The sequence below is a fragment of the Stegastes partitus genome, unplaced genomic scaffold (genome assembly GCF_000690725.1).
Source record: "Stegastes partitus isolate 25-593 unplaced genomic scaffold, Stegastes_partitus-1.0.2 Scaffold1083, whole genome shotgun sequence".
NCBI lineage: Eukaryota > Metazoa > Chordata > Actinopteri > Pomacentridae > Stegastes > Stegastes partitus.
This window is the reverse complement of record NW_007578814.1, coordinates 34,811-61,160: the sequence shown is the minus strand read 5'-3', so window position 1 is coordinate 61,160 and position 26,350 is coordinate 34,811. Positions and strand designations below refer to the sequence as shown.

Here is a 26,350-nt window from a genome sequence, read left to right as displayed (position 1 = left end):
AACATGTTGAGGTTAATTGGTGATTCTAAATTGTCCGTAGGTGTGAATGTGAGTGTGCTTGGTTGTCTGTCTCTAAGTGTGGCCCTGCGATGGACTGGCGACCTGTCCAGGGTGTCCCCTGCCTTCGCCCTTAGTCGGCTGGCTCCAACCCCCCGCGACCCTAATGAGGATTCAGCGGTGTATAGATAATGGATGGATGGATGGATGGAACACTGATTGGTTGCAGTTCAGGCAGCTTCGAAACTCCTGCACTGTTGTGATCAGGAAAGCCAGCACTGATCATTTCCTTACCCAAACCTCAGAGAACTTGAACAATCCTTAAAATTTGAAAAACTATCAAATATTTGGATGAGAGTCATACTGTTGCTGAGTTGCCACCATGCATTGTGAAAGATTTGATCCAAGTTTCTGATAAGGCAGAAATGTTGAGTTTTAATGAACATTTAATAGCCTCAGGTTGCTTATTTGATTCTGTTAACACAACTCACAATTGTCCTGGTACATCTTGATCTGATGGTTATCCCTTACCACCTTGCCAGACCAGTCCTTTAGTTTTACTCCTTTCTCTGTCTTTGAGGTGCATAAAGCCCTGAGGCTCTTGAACACGTTATGAACTTATCTATCAGTAGCTCCGCTCACCCCACAGATAAAGTGTAGATAAAATGAATGCAGAACTTGCTGGAAATCACAATATGGGTGGAAATGAGCTGCTTGGCAGAGGTCTGCGCCCTCAGAGTGCTCTTCTAGTTAGCCATGTTTTACAAACTCGCCCCATTTATGAACAGCACACAAGCTCAAATTTGGCTGCATAATATTTCTTTCATTTATTTGAAAAAAAATTTATTTATTTTTTATGTTTCTCGCTGAACTTGCAGCAGTGTCTTCCTTTTCTATACTGGAAAAGTAAATCAGTTATATTTACAGCAGACCAATAAGCTGGAATTGTTTATGCTGCACTTGTACTTTTATGTATTTATTTTATTTTGTTTATTTGATATTGAGAATGATGCAGCAGTATTCCTGTTACATTTGTTTATATTGTGCATTCAATTTGATTTACTGAGCTGCTAACAGCTTTTTGGTTTATTACAATAAACAAATGTTTTGGATTAGTTATCCATCCATCCATTATCTATACACCGCTTAATCCTCACTAGGGTCGCAGGGGGGCTGGAGCCTATCCCAGCCGACTTAGGGCGAAGGCAGGGGACACCCTGGACAGGTCGCCAGTCCATCGCAGGGCCACACTTAGAGACAGACAACCAAGCACACTCACATTCACACCTACGGACAATTTAGTTTTGGACTGTGTGGGAGGAGCCAGAGAATCCGGAGAGAACCCACACTGCACGGGGAGAACATGCAAACTCCACGCAGAAAGATTCCGGTGCCCCCACCGGGGTGCGAACCGGCAACCTTCTTGCTGCGAGGCAACAGTGCTACCAACTGTGCCACCCTGCAGCCCTGGATTAATTATGAGCAGGTTTTTTTTTATTTTCTTTATTTTTCCCCTTAACTGAGAACTGAACCGTACCGAACCGAGCCGTGACTTTCGTACTGAGGTACGTACCGAACCGCGATTTTTGTATACCGTTACAACCCTAGTTATGAGTGTGAAGTCTGTGTGGATGCTGTTGTGACCTTGTCTGTCTGTCAATTGTACTGCTGCCTGTCTTGGCCAGGACACTCTTGTAAGAGAGATTTTTAATCTCAATGAGCCTTTTCCTCGTTAAATAAAGGTTAAATTTAAAAAAAATAAAAATAAAAATAGAAATAAGGCTTGCAATGTTCAGGGAACACAGTTTTAGATAACCTGCAGTTACATCATTCAGCAGTCACATATGACCTAAAGTTAAACACAGTTTTCATGTTTTGTCTTTCAGTCTCTTCAGTCTGAGTACATCCAGTACTAAAACTACAGGTCTGGCCTGAGGACACATTGCCCTTCTGATCACCCAGAGCTGTTCCTGCTGGGTGCTCCAAGGGAAGCTAATAAATCAGATAGAGTTTCTCTATCAGGACTAAAGACACTCTGAGATGGTACCAGCTGCTCTCTGTTCATATTGTATGTAAATGAACTTTTTGTAAATATGATGTTTGGCTGAAAATATATTGACATGAAATAGACATATTTTATATTTCTTAAATGTGACAGAAGACATATTTTTGTTTTAACAATATTAATATTTTAGCTTTTTGTTTTTTTGTGGTTTTTTGGGGGGGGATAAATAGGGGGTTATTTGACACAAAATTTTTGTCCTGTTTTAGATACTTTAGATTTATTTTAGATTCTTTTGTTGATGTGACTGATCAGTGTTGTTTTTTTCTAGTCAACAGCAATAACAATTGAAAAAGAAGGGACGCAAAAACAGAATGTTAGCAACTAATCTCAGGGGATTAAAGTGCATATGTGCGTGAATGTGAGTGTGTGTCGATGTCCACTCGGCCTTACAGAAGCATTTGCAGACTAGATTTTGTAAAGTCGTCATAGCAAAGACAACAAAAACTGCCTTGTCTCCTTGGATCAGCACTATAAACTGTATATAAAGGTGGACGACCCATCACCACCTCCTCCCATCGTCCAAAAGTGAAGCCAAAATATGGATACTGCTATCTTATATCTTATATCTGATAACGGCATGTACAACTAGAGTCTGCGCAGTAGTGACCACGGGGCTGAGACAAGGAGGTCCCGCCTGTCTTGGACTGCTGGGGACACTCTTTAGGCACTTGTTAATTCCTACATAACAATGATAACTGCTTGCAGTCTGGCTAGCTAGCTAACTAACTATATATCAACTACTTTTCCCCATAGATTGCTCCTGGAATTAGTGATTGTGCAGGAAGCAGGTCCTTGAATACTTCTTCTTCAACCATGGGTCTCTACCAAACACACTCTAGTTGCAAATGACATCACTCGCACAAGATGGCAGTGCCAACTTCTACCATGTTTGGCATTACTTTTGTGAAGCTGTGATGTTTTATATGTGCGATCTCTGGAGGTGAAACCATTAGATGCCTCACAAATAAGCCAATTAACAGAAAATGAACTGGAAACAATTGTAATAACTAATTAGTAATTTTGTAATTACTTCTGCTCTAAATTCACTGGTTCAAACTCCTTTAATGTAAATATTTTGTTATCAGATAAGACAAGCTATCTGAAAAAGCTTATTTGGACTTTGGGAACTGCAATTGTACCATTTTTTTTTTTTGCATTTAAAAACAAAACTCATCAAATTAATCAGTGATAAAAATTCTAATTAGTTGCAGCCGAGTCTTGCCTGAGCATTGGCCCTGCTGTAGAAACAAAAATCGCACTGTGCTGGATAAATCTATAACGCTGAAAGAGTTCCTGCATCAGTTCCTGGGGTAAAGGTCCTGAAACAATACAAACTGAACAGGTCATGTAGCACCCCTGAAAATGTTGGTATTACTGTGTTTGCTGGGGGTTTTCCTTGTCATCTTGCTGCAGTGATGTACAGGTGTAGTCCAGGACAGCGACATCACTGCTAGGTGTGGTTACAGGTAATGCAGCCAGAAAGGGCAGATGCTTTGCTTTTCAGCCTGGTATTGAGTTACTCTTCCAACCTTAACTAAAGATGTTCTGTAAGGGATGCACAATGTCAGTTAGGAACAAGGCTTCTACCTCATCTGATGACATCTTCACAATGTTTTCTTTAGTTTACAGTCATATTGAATGTTAGAAATAACTTGACATGTTACAAACATGTCAGACACTCCAGAGCCTTTAAGACATTCATGAGGAAATGGCAGACACTTAAGCTGCTTAGATCAAAACAGAAGAAAACACTTCTTTACCCTTAAGCAAAATATTTTCAAAAGATGTTTGAATGTTGACTCTTGTCACATGGTTATTTACGTATACAGGATCCTAAGTGCCTTGAACATTTTACTGCTTGTTATGTTTGAATATTTCGATGATTTGATAGAATTTATTATGTTTAGTACATAAGGAAGTCTATTTTCAGCTTACAGCAACAAAAGCTTTTATTTTGGCGTAACTTATTCTTGTTATGAAGATGTTTAAATGAAGTTGTTATTTCACTCATGAATGTCCTGATCCTGTATTTAATGTAACAAAGGCTTTTATTGAGAGAGAAGTTAAAAAAATAATGTAGATATTTTTTCTTTTAAATGACAGCAGAATTTCTGCCAGGGCAATAAAATACGTATTCTTCAGGATTTTTTTGGATCCATGTGCTTTGATATGATAAGTCAAGGTGGATGCACTTCAGTCAAAACCCACAAGGCTAAGACATAGCCCCAACTGTGATTCAAAGCAAACACACGTCCAAGCTATAATACTCAAGAAAGTGGCCTAATGAAATGTGAAATAACACCAGACACAAAAATTAAATTTTGGGGTCTTTTATTCCTCAACTACTCAAAAGAATAGGAGCCATGTTAATATAGATTTGGAGTGATTTCTTAGTATGTTATAATGAATACAGGGAATGCACTGGAACGCTAGACTTCAGTGCATTTAACATTCCATCCCATAGACATTTAAATCATAGTACATAACAATTTGAAGCTAAGTTAAAAAATCATTTGCCTCTTAGTGCCCAACAATGTAAAGCTCAGTGCATAAACACTTTAAGGCTCAGTGTATAAACACTCTAAAGTTCAGTGCATAAACAACTGTAGTGGTTGTCCCTAATGAAACAAAAGAAAAAACAAAATACACACAACCACACAGTTAATACATCACAGGTTATCATTAACAACAACACGTAATAAAATTAATCAGAATACAATTCCCTATACTCACAGTAGTCTTAGCTGGACTTAGCTAGTAGCTGAGCTTCTTCACATGCCCACGTCGCGGCATGACATAAAGCACAGTTTTCCTCCTGCAAACTTAGAAATATTTCAGTCCTGAGTATATTCACAAACAGACACAGTTACAACATATTTACAGGGTATGAACTTAACACGTTAACAGTCTTCTTCACTTCACCACCCTCTCACCGACACAAACGATACACAGCGATAAACGTCGGCATAACGACATCGCCGTCGGCGTATAAACAGTACAATTTACGTTCATACAAAGTCAACCCAGGATGCACATGTAACTCGCTGTGCAAATAAAGTACTTTTAGGGCATATTTACCCGTTTTTGTCAGCGAAATATCACCACACTAGTACTCAGAAATTCCCGCGACCCAGCGGCGACTCGGCGTTCTCCTCTCTCCCAGTTTTCCCTGCATTCCTTCATGACCGACTTCTGACTGACGGATTTGTACACCCGCACAGGGCGCAGCGCCTTCTTGTGGCATAATTGTTAATTGTCAGTTTTCCACTTGGCAACACTAAAGGTCAAAACTACAAGATTAAGTCATACAAATACGAATGAGTTCATTCTTAACAAACATTAGTCAGAGTCAAAACCCATGACCCCAAACCAAGTCAAGGCTGAGATACAACTACCACAGTCTAGAGCAGGGGTCTCAGACTCAAACTCGATATTTTGTGGCCCTCTACTTGACATCACAGTTTAGTGTTTGTGCGGCCCACATGTTTTTCTCACATGCACCTGCGCGAGTTGTTGCCCTGGGCGTGTTCTATTTTTTTTATCAGTTGTGGGCTACTATAGCTCAGGCTCGTGACAGCAACGCGAATTAGCAAAGTTAGTCACTTGAAACGTGATTCGGGAGTGTCACGGAGTGGAGGGAAAATATATCCTGTCACCCAGTGGAAATGGTTTTTTGTTGGGGTTTTTTTGGTTTGTTTTTTTCTGTCTGTGTGAAAAGCTCCTCTCCACCATGAACTTTAATAAGTCAAAGTACAGGTCCAAACTTACTGATGAGCATCTTCAAGCCATACCAAGGTTCTCAAATGCTTCCTCTCTCAAGCCAAATGTGGCTCAGCTGTGGAAGCTGTGGAAGCGCTGCCAGGTCTCAGGTAGCAAGGAGTAGGTAGGAGAAGCCTATGTTCTGAAGAATGTTCATGTTTTGAATTGTTATTAATAAAGATTGAGAAGACTAGAAGTTGTACTTTTTTGGAAGACTGGAAACCCTTCTTTTGTGGAATAGGTGATGCGGCCCAGCCTCCCCCAGACTCCATCTCCAGTGGCCCCCAAGTTGAGTTTGAGACCCCTGGTCTAGAGATTACAAACTCACTGAATCCTTCTGAAAATCTTTTGAGCTGTTGACTGAGACTTTAAATTCAGCAGTTCAGAGGACAGAAATGTTTGTTAAAGAACAAGCTGCACCTTTCAGTCCAGTCATATGACGCCATGTCATCCAGCAGCACAATCCAGTCGTCATCAGACTGATCAATACGAGGTCACAGAGGCCATTAGTCACTCAGTCTGTTATCGCTCACTCTCTAGATTAATCAACCACACACAAGGCAGTCACCCAGATACAAGTCCATGCTGAGCTGTGACTCCATCACATGGCATATTCAGTCTGCTGCTTCATCTCTTCACTCTGACAGATATTTAGAAACTAGAATTTGTCATGAGTGAAAAATCATTGGAGTGGATCTTTTGCCGTCTTCAAACACAAACAAGAAACAAGAAAGAAAGCCACGTTCAAGCTGTGGATCCTAAAGTTTGCGTCCTTCCCTGTCATCTTTGACCCAGCCTTGCTGAAGTGAGTGTAACCTGGATTCAAACCTGAGAGATCTGGGAAAATAAAATAAAACCTGTTATTCCTCAAGTAGATTCAGTTTAACTTTACTGCCCTACTTCTTTTTACTCTAATAACTTCCTGCATTGTTTGTTTACTGCTCTCTTTTACTTTTTATATTCAGCTGATGTTTCTCCTTGCCCTTTTTCTCTTGTGCTGTCTGATGTCATGTCATTTAATAGATATTATAAATGGGCATTTAACAATAATGTTGATTAAGAGAAACTCATCACCTTCATTAATGAGTAAGGAGAGAAGGAAAACAGACAGACAGTGAGAAATAAACAGAAAGAAGTATAGAGTTCAGAAAGAAATGGAGAGAAGGAAAAGGCAAAAAATGAATAAACCGAATGTTCTCAAGCCAAAGAGAGAAAACTAAATGTTAAAAGTGAAAGAAATGCTTTGCATTGCATTTGCAGGGAAGGAAAAGGGATTGAATGAAAAAAGACGACAAACAGAAAAGGCAAGAGTTAAAGGGGAAACAGATTAAACAAAGGGAAAGGCCACAGGAAGAATATAGGTGAGAAAAAAGGAAAGACGAAAAATACAGAAAGTAAGAAAAGAAAATAATTGGGTAAACTGGAAGAAATAATAGGAGGGAAAAGATACGACAAAGGGAAGCAAAAACATGACGAAAGGCAGGAAAATTCAGAATGAAAGTGATAGAGAAACGCTTTACAGTGCAGGTTGAGACAGGTTGAAGTGTCCCATGTGTCCTGTGGAGGGCGCTGCAGACTGTCAGACAGCCAGACATAAAGGGCTGCAGCATCAGACTGGTTTGTTTCTTCAAAGGGGTATTTGGTTCCTTAGAGGTGGGTTCATAGACCATCTGTGTTTCATGTGTCGAGGTGATTTTCTGCCTCAGACACTGAAACAGCAACACAAAGGAGACGCTTCCACTCATTCATCAGTGAGGTCGAACTCTGAGCAGTGAAGATGGATTTGTTGTTTGTCTGCAGGAGCTTTATTCAGCTAATCTCAGGTAAGATTCATGTCATGTCTCTATTTTCTTTAGGTGTTTTATTAAATTTACTGTTTTTCATTTAAAAACCATGTTATATGATGCAATTGTCTGTTAATGAACACGACAGAAATGTGTATATTATTGCATTATTAATATTCATAGAATAGAAACAGAATAAAGGCACATATACATGAGATGAAGAAAGAGGGAAATTGAAATCCACATTTGTCTAGTGAAGATAACATGGAGTAGTTCATATAAAACAGATTTCTGTTTTTAGAGTGCAAGGGAGGAATTAGGTGCGTGAGCTTTCAGAAGATGGTGGATTCTCAGAACCCATCTGCCAACTGTCTGCCTCAAACAAAAAGCTGAGTGTGCCCACCTACTGTTGTGAGCTTTAGCATTCTGCCCTGTGGGTTTGGATTCTATTGATAATTGTCATTACTAAGCAATGTCAGGTGACTTCACAAAGGCTGAGAACTCAGATTTTTGAAAAACATGTTTGACTTGTCAGTTCTCACAATTTTCTTGTATGTTGATTCTGTTGTTGATTGTTTTTTTAATTTGCTTTCATGGTCTTACACAGAGCTGCAGTTAAAAGTTGACTGTTTTATTAGTCAATCTGCAGAAAATTCGAATTACATTTTAAATCTTTTTTCTAAATTTTGAGTATAGGTTGTTAATTTTTAAGCAAAAACATTTTCTGATTTTCTATCACAAACTAAACAAACTAAATCTCTCTCACAAAACCATACATTTGAAGATGAATTCTGGACTCGGCTCGTCTGACAAGTGTTAAAAAAATATTTTCAGATTTTTAATCAACCAAATAATTAGTTGATTAATCCAAACAGGAATTGGTAGGACCATTTGTAATGAACCCCTGATGAATCGCCACCTTATCATGTTGGAGGGGTTTGAGTGTCCCTGTGATCCTGGGAGCTACGTTGTCTGGGGCATTAGCCCCTGGTAGGGTCTCCCAAGGCAAATTGGTTCTGGAGGAGGGACCAGACAAAGAGCAATTCAGAAGACCTCGATGAAGACCAGGAAATATATATATATATATATATATATATACATATATATTTCCTGGTCTTCACTCTGTAAACACGTCCTCTGCTGAGAGGGCAGAGCCTGGAGACTCGGGGGTTGCTGCATCCATACCCATGTTCGAGGTCACCGAGGTAGTTAAGAAGCTATTCGGTGGCAAAGCGCCAGGTGTGGACGAGATTCGCCCTGAGATGCTGAAGGCTCTGGACATTGTTGTACTGTCATGGCTGACATGTCTCTTCAGTGTTGCGTGGGAATCGGGTACGGTGCCTGTGGAGTGGCAGACCGGGGCGGTGGTTCCCATTTTCAAAAAGGGGGACCGGAGAGTGTGTTCCAATTATTGGGGTATCACACTTTTCAACCTCCCCGGGAAAATCTACTCTAGGGTGCTGAAAAGGAGGCTCCGACCAGTTGTCGAACCTCGGCTTCAGGAGGAGCAATGCGGATTCCGTCCTGGCCGTGGAACAGTGGACCGGCTCTTCAGCCTTTGCTGAGCTCCTGAGGGGGGGATGGGATCCGCCGATGGCTACTAGCCCAGCAGCTGAGGGACCTCCTCCACCTCCAGTGACAACTGGGGGGCTAACACCACCGACGGAACTAAGTGGGGACGCGCCGACAGCTACTAGCCTAGCTCAAACAAACTACAGATTTTTATAACCTGGAGCAACTTATCGAAAGTCGACTAGAATAACTTCAACTTCTCAGACAAGAATAGATCTTCTGTTCTCAAATAAGCCTGACAGAACATCAAAGACCTTTAATTTTCTAACTAGTCTATCAGATCATAATAGCATATTATTTGCAAGAAAGCTGAAAAAGAAGAGGTACTTAATTTCACACACTGCCCCTTCATTAAACATTATACCTAGGAGTCAATCAGCAAACCTCAGCGAAGCCTTAAAATCTGTAGACTGGGAGGAAACATTATCTTCAAACAGTAGAAATATCAGCAGTAAATCATTTGTAGACAAATTCAAAGAGGTGATGTCCTCGTTTGCTAGCAGGGCAAGGTATAGGAGCAAGAAGGAAAAGAACCTACCAAGGTTGAACCAAAACTGCAGAAATGTATTGAAATCAAGGGACGCACTTCTCAAGAAATATCTGAAGTCAGGATTGCCAACTGGTAGGTTGAATTATACACATGAACGCAACAAAGCCGTACAAACTCTAAGGAGAGCCAAAGCAAACTTTTTTATTTCCATCATAGAAAGTACCAAAGGTAGCGGGAAAAAAAACATGGAAAATTTTAAATAAACTACTAGGTAAACAAGATAAACAGGAGACTAAAACCCCTGAACTAGTAGTGAACAACACCCTGGTCAAGGACCCTATGGCAGCGGCAACTCATTTTAATAATTATTTCATAGATAGTGTATCTGAAATCACAAGTGCATTCACTGCATCTTCCATAATACCTCGTCCCTTAAAGGACAATCAGCCTACTTTCCAGCTACAAAGTATAGCAGAGACTGAAGTAACAAAGATCATTTCAGCTCTTAAAAGCTCCAAAGCTCAGGATTTCCATGTGGATCGACACTAACTTTGTTAAAAGCCATGCAAATGCACTTGTACGACACACCACTCTTATCATCAATAAGTCTATCAGCCAAAAAGCAGTTCTTTAAAAGTGAGTCTAAGACACAAGCAGCCAACTATCGGCCAATCAGCATCCTCCCAATAGTCTCAAAGGTTGCTGAGAAGTAGATAGCAAATCAAGTTATCAGACATCTTGACAAAGGCAGCACCCCACTACATCAAATGCAATTTGGCTTCTGGGCTAACCATTCTACAGAGACAGTGAACTCTTTTTTTCACTGAAAAGGTAAAGTCTTTACTGGACAAGGATCCCTGTGTAGGAGCTGTGCTTATAGATCTGAAGAAGCCGTTTAACACCGTAAACCATCAAATCCTATTGACAAAGCTCACATATTTCAATTTTTCTGCAGATGGTATATCATGGTTTGAATCTTACTTCTCTCATAGAACACAATGTGTAACAGTTAATGGTGTCAAATCCCCCTATCTCCGCTGTTATGCCGGAGTACCTCAGGGCTCTATCCTAGGTCCTTTATTATTTTCATTATACAGTAATGATCTCCCAGACGTCTGTCCGGACCTTAATGTGCTGATGCATGCGGATGACCCGGTGATCTTCACTCAGGGACAGGAAGCAGTGACAGTTGCTGCAAACCTCTCAAATGCCTTATCCAAGATACAAGACTGGTTAAGACTGAACTGTCTCATGCTTAACACCAAAAAAACTGTTTTTATGATGTTCACCAAAAAAACAGTTAAGTATATCACTGAAAAATCTGACTGTGGAAGACTCACCAAGCGACCAGTGACACAAAGCAGATCCTCTGTGTTCTTAGATGGGAAAGAATTGGAGATGGTAACTCACTTGAAGTACCTTGAGATTGTATTGGACTCCAACCTCAATTTTAAGAAACACATCAAAAAGGTAACCAATATAATAAAATTCAACCTACAAAACTTCAAACAAATCCGGCCCTTCATAACAACAAAAGCTGCTCTATCTTACCTCCACTGCATGATTCTTTCTCACATCGAATACTGCTTCCCAGCCTGGTCGTTTGCTAGTGTCACTGCTCTGAAACCCATTGAGCAGTTTTATAAAAAACCATCAAGGTGCTGGACAAAAAACCTCAGTCATTTCATCACTGTGCAGTCCTAAAGACATATCAATTTTTAAACTTTGAGAATTTTAAATTGTTTAAAAGTGCGTGCTTAATCTACAAGTCTGTAAATGGCATGGCCGCCCGCCCCTTAGGGATTTTATCAAAAAGAAAAGCAGTATCACAAATACAAGGTCAGCCACCAGGGGTGACTGCGAAGTACAGTTTAGAAAGTCCTCCTTTGTACAGCATGTGCTATCTATTAAAAGTTGTACAAACTGGAATATCTTACCTATAGCTGTCAGAGAAAGCTCCACCTTCATGTGTGTGGGATACTGGATGGAAATTAGCCTTGTGCTAAATCCTGTGTATTTACTACAACTTGAGACTGTATGTACATTAACACGCACTGTCCCGTCTAAATAAACAAATAAAAAATATTATTAGAGCTTGGTCCAGGAGTTGTGCTGCATGTTCAGACAGGAAAGGTCTGATCTTCCTGATGTTGTATTTATTTGATGACATTAAACAGAAGAAGAATCACATCAGCTGCCTGACGTGTTTCCACCCAAGTGGACAGGGATGCAGCTAGAAGTAGTTTTAAAGTTCATGGCCCTTGAAAGCAGCATCTTTGACCGCTGACAGGTTAAAGGACCGCTGGCGGCTCCAGGGCCCTATCAGTCAATAATCTTTCCTCCAAAAATACCAACTTTAAACAGACAAAGTGTGGGAGATAAATCTCAACACAACAACTTGCTTGTTTTTAAACTCAAGCTGCATCTGTTGATTATCATATGTTTATCTGTTGATTCTTTCATTGATTAATTCATCATCAGCTTCGTGTATAAATGTCAGGAATCTGTGAAAAATGTCGAAAAGAACTTACTGTCTTACTGTGTCTGAAACCCACAGAGGTTCAGTTTACTTATAGAAAGCAGAAAAACACAAACTGATATTTTTGAGAAACTTTTTCAAATAGTTGCTAATAACCTTTCTTGCCATCAACTAATTGACTAACTGGCCTGTTGTTTGGACTTTACTTTCATTTGCTTTAATGACACAAAACCTCAAGCTGCATAGACTCCAGCAGTTTGTACAGACCTGATAATCCATGTTAACCCAGCATGATCTGACAGTGTTCCAAAGGACTTTCTGTGATGTCAGGAATGTTTGTCTTTCTTAGTCTTTGAGTGTCTCATAAATGTTCAGTGGGGTTGAGGTCAGGTGACTTTGGAGGAAAGTCCATGACAATCAGTACTCCTTGATCTTCTTTGGCCTTTAAGTCAGTGCTTTGAGGGGTGTGTGTGTGTGTGTGTGTGTGTGTGTGTGTGTGTGTGTGTGTGGGTGTTTGGGTTCTTGTTTGGGTTCTTGTTTGGGTTCATGCTGCAGTAAGAATGCTTCTCCACAAAGACCTAGGGTTTGGTCTGAGCTTGCCATTCGGGAGGTGCGCAACTCCAGAGAAGCAAACCCTCAGGGCTTGAATCTTCCCAGCATCATGTTTCATGGTCAGTGTGATCCACTGTGGTGTCATTCTCTTTTATAATGTCAGCGTGTTTGACTGTCTGTCTCTTTGTGTTGACCCTGCGATAAAGTGGCAACCTGTTCAGGATGTAGTCTGCCTCTTGGCCACTGTGGGCTGGGACAGACTCAAGCCCCTCGTGCCCCCTGCAGGGTAAAGTGGGTATAACTTATAGATGGCCGCATCTGTGATCAAGTTGCCATTCTATCTCTGTGAACAAAGCTTGAATTGCTTTGTATGATAGCTTTTATTGATCTTCTGGTGGTGAGCTCAGTTTGTTCTGCCTGATGCTGCTTTTGATACAACTGATCCAGTTAAGTAAATGTTTTAGAGCTCCCTGTTCTTTCAGATCAGCCATGATGTGACACTGACGAAGCCACTTTTTGCTCAGAATCACAATCTGACTTTTGACACTGTCACTTAGTTCTGATGCTATGTTTCCGACTATCACACTGCTATTTAGTGGGCAGTGTTCTGCTGAAAACTTGAGCCACTTTTGTTTTTTCTATTTAATACTTTTCTATCTCACATTTCGCAGAACTGAACAATGATGAATGATTTACATGAATAAGTGTCTGATGACTCAGATCCAGTTGAGTGTCATCTGTATGCTGCTTCAACAAAAGGGTACAATTCAAGAAAATGTGACCTTTTGTTCAAAAGAGTTAATATAGTCAGTGACACTAATCTGCTTTAGTTTGACTGAAGGCCAAGAAACAGAACAAAATCTGAAATATTTCATCTTCAGTTGGAACCACTTGTGTTTTTAAATGTTTCTAACACTCAGGCTTTCTGATTAGTTCCAGGTTAATATAAATCCATCCATTATCTATACACTGCTTAATCCTCACTAGGGTCGGTCAGAGTTGAAGGAAACCAGAAGAAGCTTCACTGACCATGAAGCTTCTTTACTCTGAGCTGGTCTTGGTGGGGGGGCTGGAGCCTATCCCAGCTGACCTAGGGCGAAGGCAGGGGACACATGGACAGGTCGCCAGTCTATCACAGGGCTACACTTAGAGACAGACAAACAAGCACACTCACATTCACACCTACGGACAATTTAGAATTACCAATTAACCTCAACATGTTTTTGGACTGTGTGGGAGGAAGCCAGAGAGAACCCACGCTGCACGGGGAGAACATGCAAACTCCATGCAGAAAGATTCCGGTGCCCCCACCGGGATGCGAACCGGCAACCTTCTTTCTACGAGGCAACAGTGCTAACCAACTGCACCACCTTGCAGTCTGTTAATATAAATAAAATATAAAATTTAACTCCACTGAATATCAAACACACAAAACACAACATATGTAAAGTTTTTAAAAACACAAGTTCCATACAGAAGGAAGTATACCAAGTAAACATGACATTGAAATGACATTGGACAGGGATGTAGTCACTTCTGTTGTATTCTGTATTGGCCGAGGACATTAAATACCAAACAACTGCTGTTTCCACTTTTAATTCTCTTTTGTCAGAAAACACTGAACAGTGGCTGGATTGATCTGGTACTAATGTTGTTTTGTAGTCTCATTGTTGTTTTCATGTTGTTGTTTTTATCCTCAGCTGTGTTGCTGATGTCATCATGGTGTGTTCAGGGTCTGCATGTGGACATATCTCCCAGAAGGCCTCTTTTCAAGGTGGGCACACGTCAGCAGCTGGTTTGTTCAGTTCAGCATTGTTTAACAGCGCCAAGCACCTCCTGGTCTTTGCCGGGGGACCGACCGCTGACCGCCTCCGTCAGCAGCAGCAGCACTCACTCCGTCGTGACCTTTGACCCTGTGATGACGGAGCATGAAGGATTGTGGCAGTGTAAAGTCAGCTGTGGAGAAGAAAGCAGACACATCAAAACCTCAGTGAAGGTTTACTGTGAGTTCATGTACAAATACAGCAGAGACAAACTGATCATTTTTCTTTTATTATGTTTGATCTTTTTGTTCCTGTGATTTCTTTTGTATCAATATGAGTTTAGAAATTGGCTTTATTGAAAACACAATGAAAGGAAGACTAAAACAGCTGGCAGCACTTTATGGTTTATGGGTCTGTAGAAAGTAATCCATCCATCCATTGTCTGTACACCACTTAATCCTCACTTGGGTCGCGGGAGGGCTGGAGTCTATCCCACCTGACTCAGGGTGAAGGCAGGTTTATCTAGACAGGTCGCCAGTCTATCACAGGGCTACACAGAGAGACAGACAACCAAGCACACTCACATTAACACCTACTTAAAATTTAGACTCACCAGTTAACCTCAATGTGTTTTTGGGCTGTGGGAGGAAACCGGAGAACCCAGAGAGAACCCACGCTGCACGGGGAGAACATGGAGACTCCGCACAGAAAGATCCCAGGCGTCTTAACCGGGATGTGAACCAGCGACCTTCTAGCTGCGAGGCGACGGTGCTAACCACCGAGCCACCTTGCAGCTTCGAGAAAGTAGTGACAGGGAAAATAAAGTTTAGCTTATTTAAAATATATATATATGTGTGTATGTATATATATATATATATATCAGAGGTTTGGACACACCTTCTCATCCATCCGTCCATTATCTTTCGTTTATCCGGGGTTGGGTCACGGGGGCAGTAGGCAGAGCAGGTCATTCTAGCCTTCCCTCTCCCTGGCGATGCTTTCCAGCTCTTCCTGGGGGATCCTGAGGCATTCCCAGGCCAACCAAGAGATAAAATTTCTCCAGCGGGTTCTGGGTCTGCCCTGGGGTCTCCTCCCAGTTGGACGTGTTTGGAAGACCTCCAGAGGAAGCCTCTCTGGAGGCATCCAAATCAGATGTCCGTACAACCTCAACTGGCTAATTTCAACGTGAAGGAGCAGCAGCTCTACTCCGAGCTCCCTCCGAATGTCAGAGCTCCTCACCCTATCTCTAAGGCTGAGCCCAGCCACCCTGCAGTGGAAGCTCATTTTGGCCACTTGTATCTGCGATCTCGTTCTTTCGGTCACGACCCAAAGCTCGTGACCATAGGTCAGGGTTGGGACGTAGATGGACTGGTAGATTGAGAGCTTCACCTTGCGGCTCAGCTCTCTCTTCACCATGATGGTCCGGTACAGCGCTCACATTACTGTTAACGCCGCCATTTTCCTATCACTCGTGAACAAGATCCTGAGATACTTAAACTCCCTCGTTTGAGGAAGCAACTTCCCCCCCACCCGGAGGTGGCAATCCACCCATTTCTGGCAGAGGACCGTGACCCCCTCAGGAGCTCAGCAAGCGTAAAGAGCGGGTCCACTGTTCCACGACTAGGACAAAATCCGCATTGCTCCTCCTGAATCCAAAGTTGCACAATTGGTCGGAGGCTCCTTTCCAGCACCCTAGAGTAGACTTTCCTGGGGAGATTGAGAAGTGTGATGCCCCGATAATTGGAACACACTCTCCGGTCCCCCTTTTTGAAAATGGGAACCACCACCCTGGTCTGCCACTCCACAGGCACCGTACCCAATGCCCACGCGACATTGAAGAGACGTGTCAGCCATGACAGTCCGACAATGTCCAGAGCCTTCAGCATCTCAGGGTGAATCTCGTCCACACCTGGTGCTTTGCCACCGAGGAGCTTCTTAACTACCTCGGTGACCTGTACCACAGGTATGGATGCAGCAACCCCCGAGTCTTCAGGCTCTGCCCCCTCAGCAGAAGATGTGATTACCAGGTTCAGGAGTTCCTCGAGGTGCTCCTTCCACCACCCAGTCTGGGTCAGCAGTTCTCCTCCCCAGCTGTACACAGTCTGGGTGGATCTCTACCTCCCCTTTCTGAGGCGTCGGAAAGTTTGCCAACCGAAATCCTTCTCCATAGCCTCCCCAAACTCCTCCCACACCTGTTTGGAGTTTTTGCTTCCACGACCACCACAGCTGCAGCCCATTTGGCCAGCCGTTACTTGCCTGCTGCTTCAGGAGACCCCTGGCAGCCAGGCCCGAAAGGTCTCCTTCTTCAGCCTGACGGCTTTCCTCACAACCGGTGTCCACTGGCGGGTTTTGGGGTTGCCGCCACAACAGGTACTGGTGACCTTCTGGCCACAGCTCCTAACGGCTGCTTCTGCTATGGAGGCTTTGAACATGGCCCACTCTGACTTCATGTCCCCAACCTCCCCCGGGATGCAGGAGAAACTCTTCCGGAGGTGGAAATTGAAAACCCCAATGTTCCCAGTTTACCCACACTACACATTTGGGTTTACCATGTCTGTCCAGCAGCCTTCCCCGCAATCGGATCCAACTCACCACCTAGGTGGTGATCAGTTGACAGCTCTGCTCCTCTCTTCACCCAAGTGTCCAAAACATATGGCTACAGATCTGATACTACAACTACAAACTCAATCATCAACCTTTGGCCTAAGGTACTCTGGTACCAGGTCCACTTATGAGCAACCTTATGTTTGAGCATGGTGTTTGTTATGGCCAATCCGTGGCTAACACAGAAGTCCAATAACAAAATCCAGGTCAGGTTCAAATCAGACAGGCCGTTCCTCCCAATCACGCCCCTCCAGGTTTCAACGTCATTGCCCACATGAGCACTGAAGTCCCCCAGGAGGACTATGGAGTCCCCAGGCAGCAGCCCTTCCAGGACACCACCCGGTGACTCCATGAAAGGCCAGATACTCTAAACTGCCGTTTGGTGCATAAACACAAACGACAGTCAGAGTTTTCCCCTCTGCAACATGCAGTCGCAGAGAGGCGACCCTCTCACTCTTTGGGGAGAACTCTAACATGGCGGCACTCAGCACTGAGTATGCCCATACTCCTCTCACCGTGGGAAACTCCAAAAAAGGAGAGAGTCCAACCCCTCTCCAGGAGTTTGGTTCCAGAGCCCTTGCTGTGCATGGAGGTGAGCCCGACTATATCTAGCTGGTAACTCTCCACCTCCTGCACCAGCTCAGGCTCTTTCCCTGCCAGTGAGGTGACATTCCACGTCCTCAGAGCTCGTCTACGTCACCAGGGGTCGGTACGCCATAACACCCACTCCTGCCTACCACCCGGTGGGCATAGCACCTGACCCCGATCCTCTGCCCTGAGGGTGGTGAGCCCCCCCTTTGAGCTCCCCACCCTAGGCCTGGCTCCAGGAGGGTGCCCCGGTCTCCCTATTCCGGGTGAGGTGGCAGCTTTGCTTCTCTTGTTCTTCATCAGGACTTCTGAATCGCTCTTTGTCTGGTCCCTCCCCCAGAACCATTTTGCCTTGGGAGACCCTACCAGGGGCTAGTGCCCCGGACAACATAGCTCCCAGGATCACAGGAACACTCAAACCCCTCCACTGTGATAAGGTGGCGATTCATCAGGGGGCATCTTCTCATTCAAGAGTTTTTCTACATTTTTACTGTGTTTTACCACTTTCTTCAAAACTGCAGACATCAACACTATGACATAACCTATTGTAAATTATGTTGTAAGAAAAAATCAAAAGAAAAAATCTTTTAGATTCTGCTGAAGTAGTCTTGATGACAGCTCTGCACACTGTCGTCATTACCTGAAGCAGCTCTATGAGGTCATCACCTGGAAATGTTTCTAATTAACAAGTGTCAAAAGTTAACTAGTGGAATTTCTTCCTTCTTGATGAGACCATTAGCTGAGTTGTGCTGAGGTAGTGTTGTTATACAGCAAACAGCCCTGGTCAGCTACTGCAGTAATCCAGATGAGATGCGACGTGGGCAGCTGTGCCTCAGGTGGCAGAGCGGGTTGTCTTTTATCAAGCATGGTTGGTGGTTCAAAGTTGCTCCTGATGGCAGGCAGCACCTTGCATGGCAGCATGTGTATGAATGGGAAACACTGTAAAGCACCCTGAGGACCACTCAGGTAGAAAGGAGATATATAGGTGTAGGCCATTTACATTAATAAAAAAAACATATTCTCAACATAATATTCTCAACATGATTTGAGAAAATAAATTACAATAAAAAGTACATGAAATTACAGCATTGAATAATAAAAACAATGAGAACGTTAATGCTAAAAGCACCTCTTAAACTTTCTGCTCGACCATTTGGTAGACCATCACATTTTGACTCCCTATATCTTGTTGAAAAACGTGTTGTACTTAATTCCACCTGTTTCAGCCATCTCTACCATTAGGTTGAGGTATGTTGTCATAAAAAAGTCCACATTAAGTAAAACATTTTTTTCAATCAGATATAGGGAGTCAAAAACGTTGGGTTACTTAACGTAATCCCTGGTTCTTTGATAACAGAGTGAGGTGTTTCACTATGGGAATTGCCCTTGGCGTGACCAACTACGGAAGCTCCAATGACACAACGTCTGTCTGTGACAGACCGGTTGAGCTGCGCTCTAGGCTACGCCTCCTCCTATTGCTATGGCCAACCGACCACTCCTCACTCATTCTGGACAGATTTCTTTCCGTGTCCATGCAAGGAGGGATGTGTTGGTGAAACACCTCACTCTGTTATCAAAGAACCAGGGATTACGTTAAGTAACCCAACGTTCTTTTTCTAACTTCGCTCGGTGTTTCACTATGGGAGATATGGCCTACTCCCGGATTGCATAAGCACCCCGAAGCCATGAGAAACAGGGAAGGACACTAGGTTGGACCTAAATCCATACTCCCAGCACTGCGTGGGCCAGCGAGGGCTGAGCAACATCCAGCCTATAAAATCGCACAATTGTATTTGGTGTGGCCCAACTGGCGGCAGCACAGATGTCCTGAACTGACACCCCTTTAAACAGGGCCCATGACGTGGCCATGCTCCTGGTGGAATGCGCTCGCACCCCCGTGGGTGGCTGCGCACCTCTACACCTGTAGGACAGTTTTATAGTCTCAACGATCCAGTGGGACAACCTTTGCCGTGACATAGGTTTCCCTTTGCGAGAACCAACCCAAGATATAAACAGCTGTTCAGATCTCCTGAAGCTCACTGTTCTGTCCACATAAACCCTCAGTGCACGTACTGGGCACAAGGTGTTTAGCTTCTCTTCCTCTGTTGAGGCAAAAGTAGGGGGGTGAAATGCCCACAGCTCCACTGAGGAACATCTGTATAACGGTCCCATAACCTTAGGCACGAAAGCCGGATTGGGCTGCAGACATACCCTAGTGAATCCTGGAGCCCACTGTAAGCAAGAGGGGTGGATGGAAAAGGCATGCAAGTCGCTCACTCGTTTGGCAGTGGCTAAAGCTAAAAGTAGTGCCGTCTTAAACAAGAGAAACTTCAGCCCCACTCCCTCAATCGGCCCAAAAGGATGATTAGAGAGGGCACCCAAAACAATCGACAAATCCCATAAAGGGACGACAGGTCTGGAAACATGCAGTTTCCGTCGTGCCCCCTTCATAAAACGACACCAGCGGGTGTTGACCTGCCGGTTTGTCACCAAACCCAACGTGGCAAGCTGAGACTGCTGCCAGATACACCTTGATGGTGGAAAAAGCCTTCCCTTTTTCCAGCAAACCCTGAAGAAAACAGAGCAAATCTGCGACAGAACACTGAAATGGTGTACATCGCTGTTCTTCGCACCACTTCTCAAATACCCGCCATTTACAACTCTAAAGTGTGCATGTAGAGGAAGCTCTTGCGTTCTGGATGGTATCAATCACCTCTGGGGGGAGGCCAGATGCATTCAGATTCCACCTTTCAGGGGCCAGGCCCAGAGCGCTATGTGGTCTGGGTGGTGATGGTAAATCTCCCCCCCTGCCTGAGCCAGAAGGTCTCTGCGGAGGGAGACACCAAGGCTCCCTGGCCAGTGTCTGAATTATCTCTGCTACCCATGTTTTGGATGGCCACCAAGGAGCCACCAGGATCAGAGTCAGCCCTAGCTCTCTTACTTTGGTTAAAGTGGGGGAGATCAAGCTCAGAGGTGGGAAAGCGTACAGCAGGACATCTTGCCATGGGTGGGCCAACGCGTCCATCCCTAGTGGCGCATCCTCCTTGAATAGGGAGAAAAACAGAGGGCACTGGGTGTTTTCCCATGAGGCGAAGAGATCTACGGCGGCTCGGCCAAATCTCTGCCAGATCTGTTCTACCACTTGAGGATGGAGTCTCCATTCCCCGTATAGAGTGTTCCCCCTGGACAGTAAATATGCACCCCTGTTCAGGAACCCTGGTATGTGAATTGCCCGAATAGACAGGAGCCTGGGGCTGCACCACAGAATTATCTTTCTGGCCAGCCTGTGCAAGTGCAGAGAGCAGGTCCCCCCTGACGATTGATGTAGGTTACTACTGTGGAGTTGTCTGTCTTTATGAGGACATGACGACCCTTCAAATAAGGCAGGAAATGCCTCATAGCCAGGAATACTGCCTGCAATTCCAGCACGTTTATATGGAGCCGAGCCATCCTCTGTGACCAAACGCTGTTTATCACTCATCATCAGGAGCCCCAGCTGCACCACCGAAATGACTGATGCCATAAGACCTAGCAGGCGCAGGCAGAGTCTAAATGACACGACCTTCCCCAGCTGGAAACGTTTCATACACTGGGTGAAGGTCACAATCCTCCCTTCTGACAGAGTGACGCGATATGAAAGGGAGTTTATTCTGAGCTCCAAATATTCCGTGCACCGTGCAGGAATTAAACGTCTCTTTTCCCAGTTTATTCTGAAACCAAGATTGATCAGGTGACTTAACACTGTGTTGGAGTCCCTGATCGCTTGCGTCTGTGATTGGGAGCATATCAGGTAATCATCTTCGTAGGAAAATATCCTGACGCCGCTGTTCCGCAATGGCGACAACGCCGCCTCCACACATTTGCTGAAGACCCGCGGGGCTAACGACAGCCCGAATGGCATGGGTTGAAACTCGTAAGCAAACCTGAGAAACTTCCTGTGCGGAGGATAAATAGGGATGTGAAAATACTAATCTGAGAGATCGATAGTCACAAACCAATCTCCTGGGTGAACAGAGCGACATAGTGTTTGGGTGTTAACATTCTGAACGTGTACTTTCGTAAGTGTCTGTTTAACACACGTAGATCTAGAAAAGGGCGGAGTGATACGCCGTTTTTCTTTGGAATGAGGAAATAACGTGAGTAGAAGCCCTGACGACTCTCTTCGTCTGGCACTACTCTGATCGCTAGTTTGTCCAACAGAGCTGCGATCTCGTCTCATGTGCTGAATCGCTGTTGGCCGTCGACATTAATACACCGTTGAATCTTAGTGGTCTGACGGCGAACTGCAGTCTGTAGCCCTGAGACACCGTAGCCAAAACCCAGGGATGAGCTGCGCATGCGTGCCACCTCTCCACTCAGGCTGCAAGAGAGTCGCACATGTATAACGTCACTCCGTTGCCTCGGTCTGTCCCGTCGAGAAGGGCGTGGGCTCCCTCTGCCGGTGACAGCCAGAATGTTTTGTTTTTCTTTATTTTGGGGGGGCATTCTGCCCTCGGCAACATGCCTGGCTGCAGAAATGCATGTCTTCTTGTGTTTGTTACCCCCTGGACAGAGTGGACTGAACTGGGAAACTGGGGAGTGCTTGGTGGCGCTGACAAAGTGACTTGGCAGGCGTGGAAACCTGCTCGCTGTGCTGTCTGCCCCTGAGTCTCCTCTCTCTGCTCTAGAGGAGGGAACTGAAAAAGGCCTCCTGCTGAACTGGGAACCACAGGAGCCTGAGAACCTTGAGGGACCGGGTTGAATTCCCTTCCCTGTAATTTTTCTCTTCTTCAGAGGGGGGGACAGCAGAAAAAAAGATGTTAGGTCGCCCGTTTCTTCTTCCCCTCCCCGGGGTGGGACGGACGGTTCTTTGCAGCCACTGCAGCAAAGGAATGTTTCCCCCATGGTCTGGGGTTTTCAGCTTTGTGAGGTTGGTTTGATGGACCACCTACATGCCTCTGTGTCTTCACCCCGCCTTGTCGCCCTCTAGCAGCTGCAGCAGCGGCTGCAAAGCCGGGCCTGTGCCCCTGAGGGGGGACGGGGTTTGGCTTCCGCGGCAGACAGAGGTTGAAGGCTTCAACCTCCTCCTTTCTGCGGGTGCTCGTCTCCCTCATTTTCTCCAAGGCTGGACCAAACAGACCTTTGGTTGGGTCATAGGTCGCATCCATGACTTCTGCCTTTTGCGAATCACCCAGGCTTGACAGGTTTAACCACAGGGCCCTCTCACCAGAGACTGCTAACCCCATAATACGACCAGAGCCCTGGACCGCTCCCCTGGAAGAGCGGAGGATGAGATCGTTTACCACACATATTTCATCCCACAGAGCTGGGTTAGGTGACCCAGAGTCCAGCTGACGGCCCATCTCCTCAAGTATCTCTGCCTGATATGCACACAACAGCGTGACCGCGTTAAGGGAGCAAACTGACTGTGCTGCATACTTGTACATCCTCTGATAAATGGATGCTGTGAGGTGATCCATTTTACTGGGGAGAGAGACACTTGAGGATGCTGAGAGCGACCTACGGTTGGGGTGAAGGTGATAAGCCACAGACGGCTCCACAGCCGGGGGCTCGGCCAACCCCAGCTCACCCATCCCCTGCACTTCCAGCTTAGAGCAGCCCTTGGTGGGGAGCTTGCTCTTGTACGGGCTCAACCAGTACCGGCTCATCTCCTTCATGCAAGCAGGAACAGCTGGTAACAGTTGTTTTGCTGGCGGCAGGGCTGGTGGGAGCCTCTTACCGTCATACAAATCACGTTCTGTTCCCTCTGCACCCTGAGCTGCTGGCCATGGGAAGCCGAGCTTTGCAGATGGACGTTTGCAGACATCGTATAAACTGCTGTCTGCAGGAGAGACCACTTCAGCCCTACTGGGTGGCCGTGAAGGCTGGGCTGGGAAAGTGGAATCATCCTCTTCCTCCTCCATATCATTTATCTCGAGGAGGTCAGAGTCGGCATCGTCCTCTGCCTCCTCGGTCTCTGGGTCGAGCAACCCATCATCGAGGATTCCCTCGAAAAGCGGGGGCATAACTGGGGAGTCCTCGTCCATCATGTCCGCCCAGCTCGAAGTGGCTCGCGGCTGATGGGCATCACTTGGAGCCACAGCCGAGGCTCCAGAGAAGGAGGGGTCCTGATTGTTCGTGACTGCAACTCTCAGCCTCCGTTCCAGGACTTTTTCTGGAATGGAGGAGCAGTGCAAGCATCCCTGCGGGTTAGCAAGTGAAGCTTGAGCGTGTTTAGTGCCCATGCATGCAATGCACATTGGATGAGGGTCCCGACCCGAGATGGAGGCCCCACATGACGCGGGGCACTGGCGGGATGCAGCCTCCTTGACTTTCGGCTCCGACCCTTTGGCGGGGGTGGCAACCGCAGCCATCGCAGGAATTTAGGAAGGAAACAGACTCGTCACAACACATTAGCCTGTCCGTTAGCGCTAGCCGTGGGGTCGATTCTGAGCTAACAGCTATAAATCCGAGTCAGCTTGTCGTTATACGTTAGCTGATTCAGACGGTCTTTTAGCAAATTAATGCTAGGCTAAATCAGGCTCACCTTTGCGTGTCAGCCTAAATCACACAGGCGTCCAGTACCGCTTGTTAAAGCCGGGTAAAAACAACTTGCCTTACGCAGATGCTGATGCGGACAACTGCGACAAACCCACTTCTTTCGAAGTACTCAGACCAGAGTCGGAACTGTGTTCGGTGACGTATCCCTTGACGGGATGTCTGAGAACGTAAAACAGTCAACCGAGCTAGCCTAACCATGCTGTGGGAGCTTCTTGTTGTTCCACACGGGAAGAAAGCGAGAATGAGTGGGAGTGGTCGGTTGGCCGTAGCAATAGGAGGAGGCGTAGCACAGACAGATGTTGTGTCATTGGAGCTTCCGTAGTTGGTCACGCCCAGGGTGATTCCCATAGTGAAACACAGAGCAAAGTTAGAAAAAGAACTGTTCTACCGTATGGTCTATCAAGTGGTCGAGCAGAAGGTTAAAGGGTTAAGGTACCTAAGGCACCTAGAATAGTACATAAAACAAACAGTAGAAATACAATCAAAGAGACAATGAGCAGGGTTAGTAGGTAAGAGCAAATGCCAACCTGAAAACAGATCTTTAAGTAAGGACTTAAATTGTCCTAGTGACTTGCAGGGAGTTCAAAACCTGGAAGCGGAATGTACACCTGCGCAAAATCAGAGGAGAAAAGATTTTAGGAATGGGTGTAGAAGTTAAGGAAGTCAGAGAGCAACTTGGGAGCAAGAGTGTGAAGGTGGCTTGTAGGTAAAGAGGAGAGTCTTGCATTTAATATGGGACTTTACGGGCAGCCAGTGTACTTGGATGATAGATTGGGGCATTTGTTGTGAGGACTTAGTGTGGATGAGAACGCTGACAGCAGAGTTTTGAACACATTGTGCCCAATCCAGGATTTTGCTGGAGACTCCAGATAAGACTATTACAGTACTTGTGGCAGGAGATGGCAAGTCTGTGGATGAGTGTTTCAGCAACAGGATCAGAAAATGAAGACCAAGGGTGGACATATGCAGATTTGGTGACAGATTTGATGTGTTACTCAGAAGATAAGGTTGTGTCTAGGATCACACCCAGGCTGCAGAGGGACAGACAGGATGATACTGCCATCAGTTGCAAGGAGTTAGATCTCCAACATTGTGTAGCAGCGACTTACAAGCAATTACCCTGAGCTTTAATTATGTTTTGTTGCTGATAAATCTGGTAAAGTTTGAAAATAATCAGGGGTCCCAGACACAATTGAAGAGGGATTGTGGAGAATGTTGGTGGAGGGTTTGGTAGTGATGTAAAGCCGAGTATCATCTGTGTAGCAGAGGAAGATGAGGCTGTGCTTGTGGATTATCTGTCCAAGGGGATTAAAACAGGAGCAGTCCTAGCACTGAGCCCTGGGTTACTGGACCACTCACATTTAATATTTCCATGCAAGTTTTCAGATTTTCAATAGATTCTTTGACATTCCATATCTGGACAGCTTTTTCCCACTGAATAAACATAGTCATTGTTTGGAAAGGCCATTAAATCTATTATTTATCGCAAAAATCCACCAAAACAACTATCATTTCTGAAGCCTTCAGTCATATTACATAATTTTCTTCAGCAGAATTCTCATTTTGCAGTTGCTTGTTGCTACTATTCCATGCTTACTGGGTTAACTCCATCTGTTGAGGAAGACTGTTTGATATGATCCATAGCTCTAGAAGAGGTGGATGAAAGTGTTAGTTTTCTTGATGAGTGTTTAAAATGGTTCGTTGTTTGCATCGACGTTTTCAGTGTCTGTCTATTATATTCCAGCCTTCCCGTCAGCCCCTACAATCTCAGGTCAGGACCAGCTGAGACTGGGAAAAGAGTCCGTTCTGACCTGCCAGGTATTTAACATATACCCTCCGGAGGACCTAAACCTCACCTGGTTCAGAGGAGACATCATCCTGCAGAGTGCCAGGGGAGATCCTGGATCCAGCTCAGTCCAGTCTGACTACAGGTTCACACCTCTGAAACAAGACTCAGGAGGGAACATCAGCTGCAGGGCCATCCTGGAGCTGCTGGACCTACCAGCAGAGAACAGGTCCAGAGAGACTACCATCCCCCTAAACCCCCTCTGTGAGTCAGGCTTGGGTTCTGAGTCCTTTAGTCTGAGGCCTGCTGTCTATATCCTCCTAACTCAGAGGCCTTCAGAGCAGCCTCTTAAGTCTGTCTGACAGATACAA

The 26,350-nt window shown here is 45.0% G+C and overlaps 2 protein-coding genes across 4 annotated transcripts in view; both read left to right on the top strand.

Annotated features, from left to right (window-relative positions):
- LOC103367780 (dual specificity protein phosphatase CDC14A-like) overlaps window positions 1-6,014 on the top strand; it is a 90,767-nt gene extending 84,753 nt beyond the window's left edge. For both annotated transcript variants that reach the window (XM_008295906.1, XM_008295908.1), the window contains one exon: window positions 1,884-6,014. In XM_008295906.1, coding sequence (XP_008294128.1) covers window positions 1,884-1,913 — 30 coding nt within the window. In that variant the 3' untranslated portion in view covers window positions 1,914-6,014. The remainder of the gene's footprint in view (window positions 1-1,883) is intronic.
- A 1,505-nt stretch (window positions 6,015-7,519) lies between these two features.
- Window positions 7,520-26,350, top strand: part of vcam1b (vascular cell adhesion molecule 1b) — a 31,095-nt gene continuing 12,264 nt past the window's right edge. For both annotated transcript variants that reach the window (XM_008295905.1, XM_008295904.1), the window contains exons 1-3: window positions 7,520-7,644; window positions 14,399-14,701; window positions 25,938-26,243. In XM_008295905.1, the coding sequence (XP_008294127.1) occupies window positions 7,599-7,644; window positions 14,399-14,701; window positions 25,938-26,243 (655 nt within the window). In that variant the 5' untranslated portion in view covers window positions 7,520-7,598. The remainder of the gene's footprint in view (window positions 7,645-14,398; window positions 14,702-25,937; window positions 26,244-26,350) is intronic.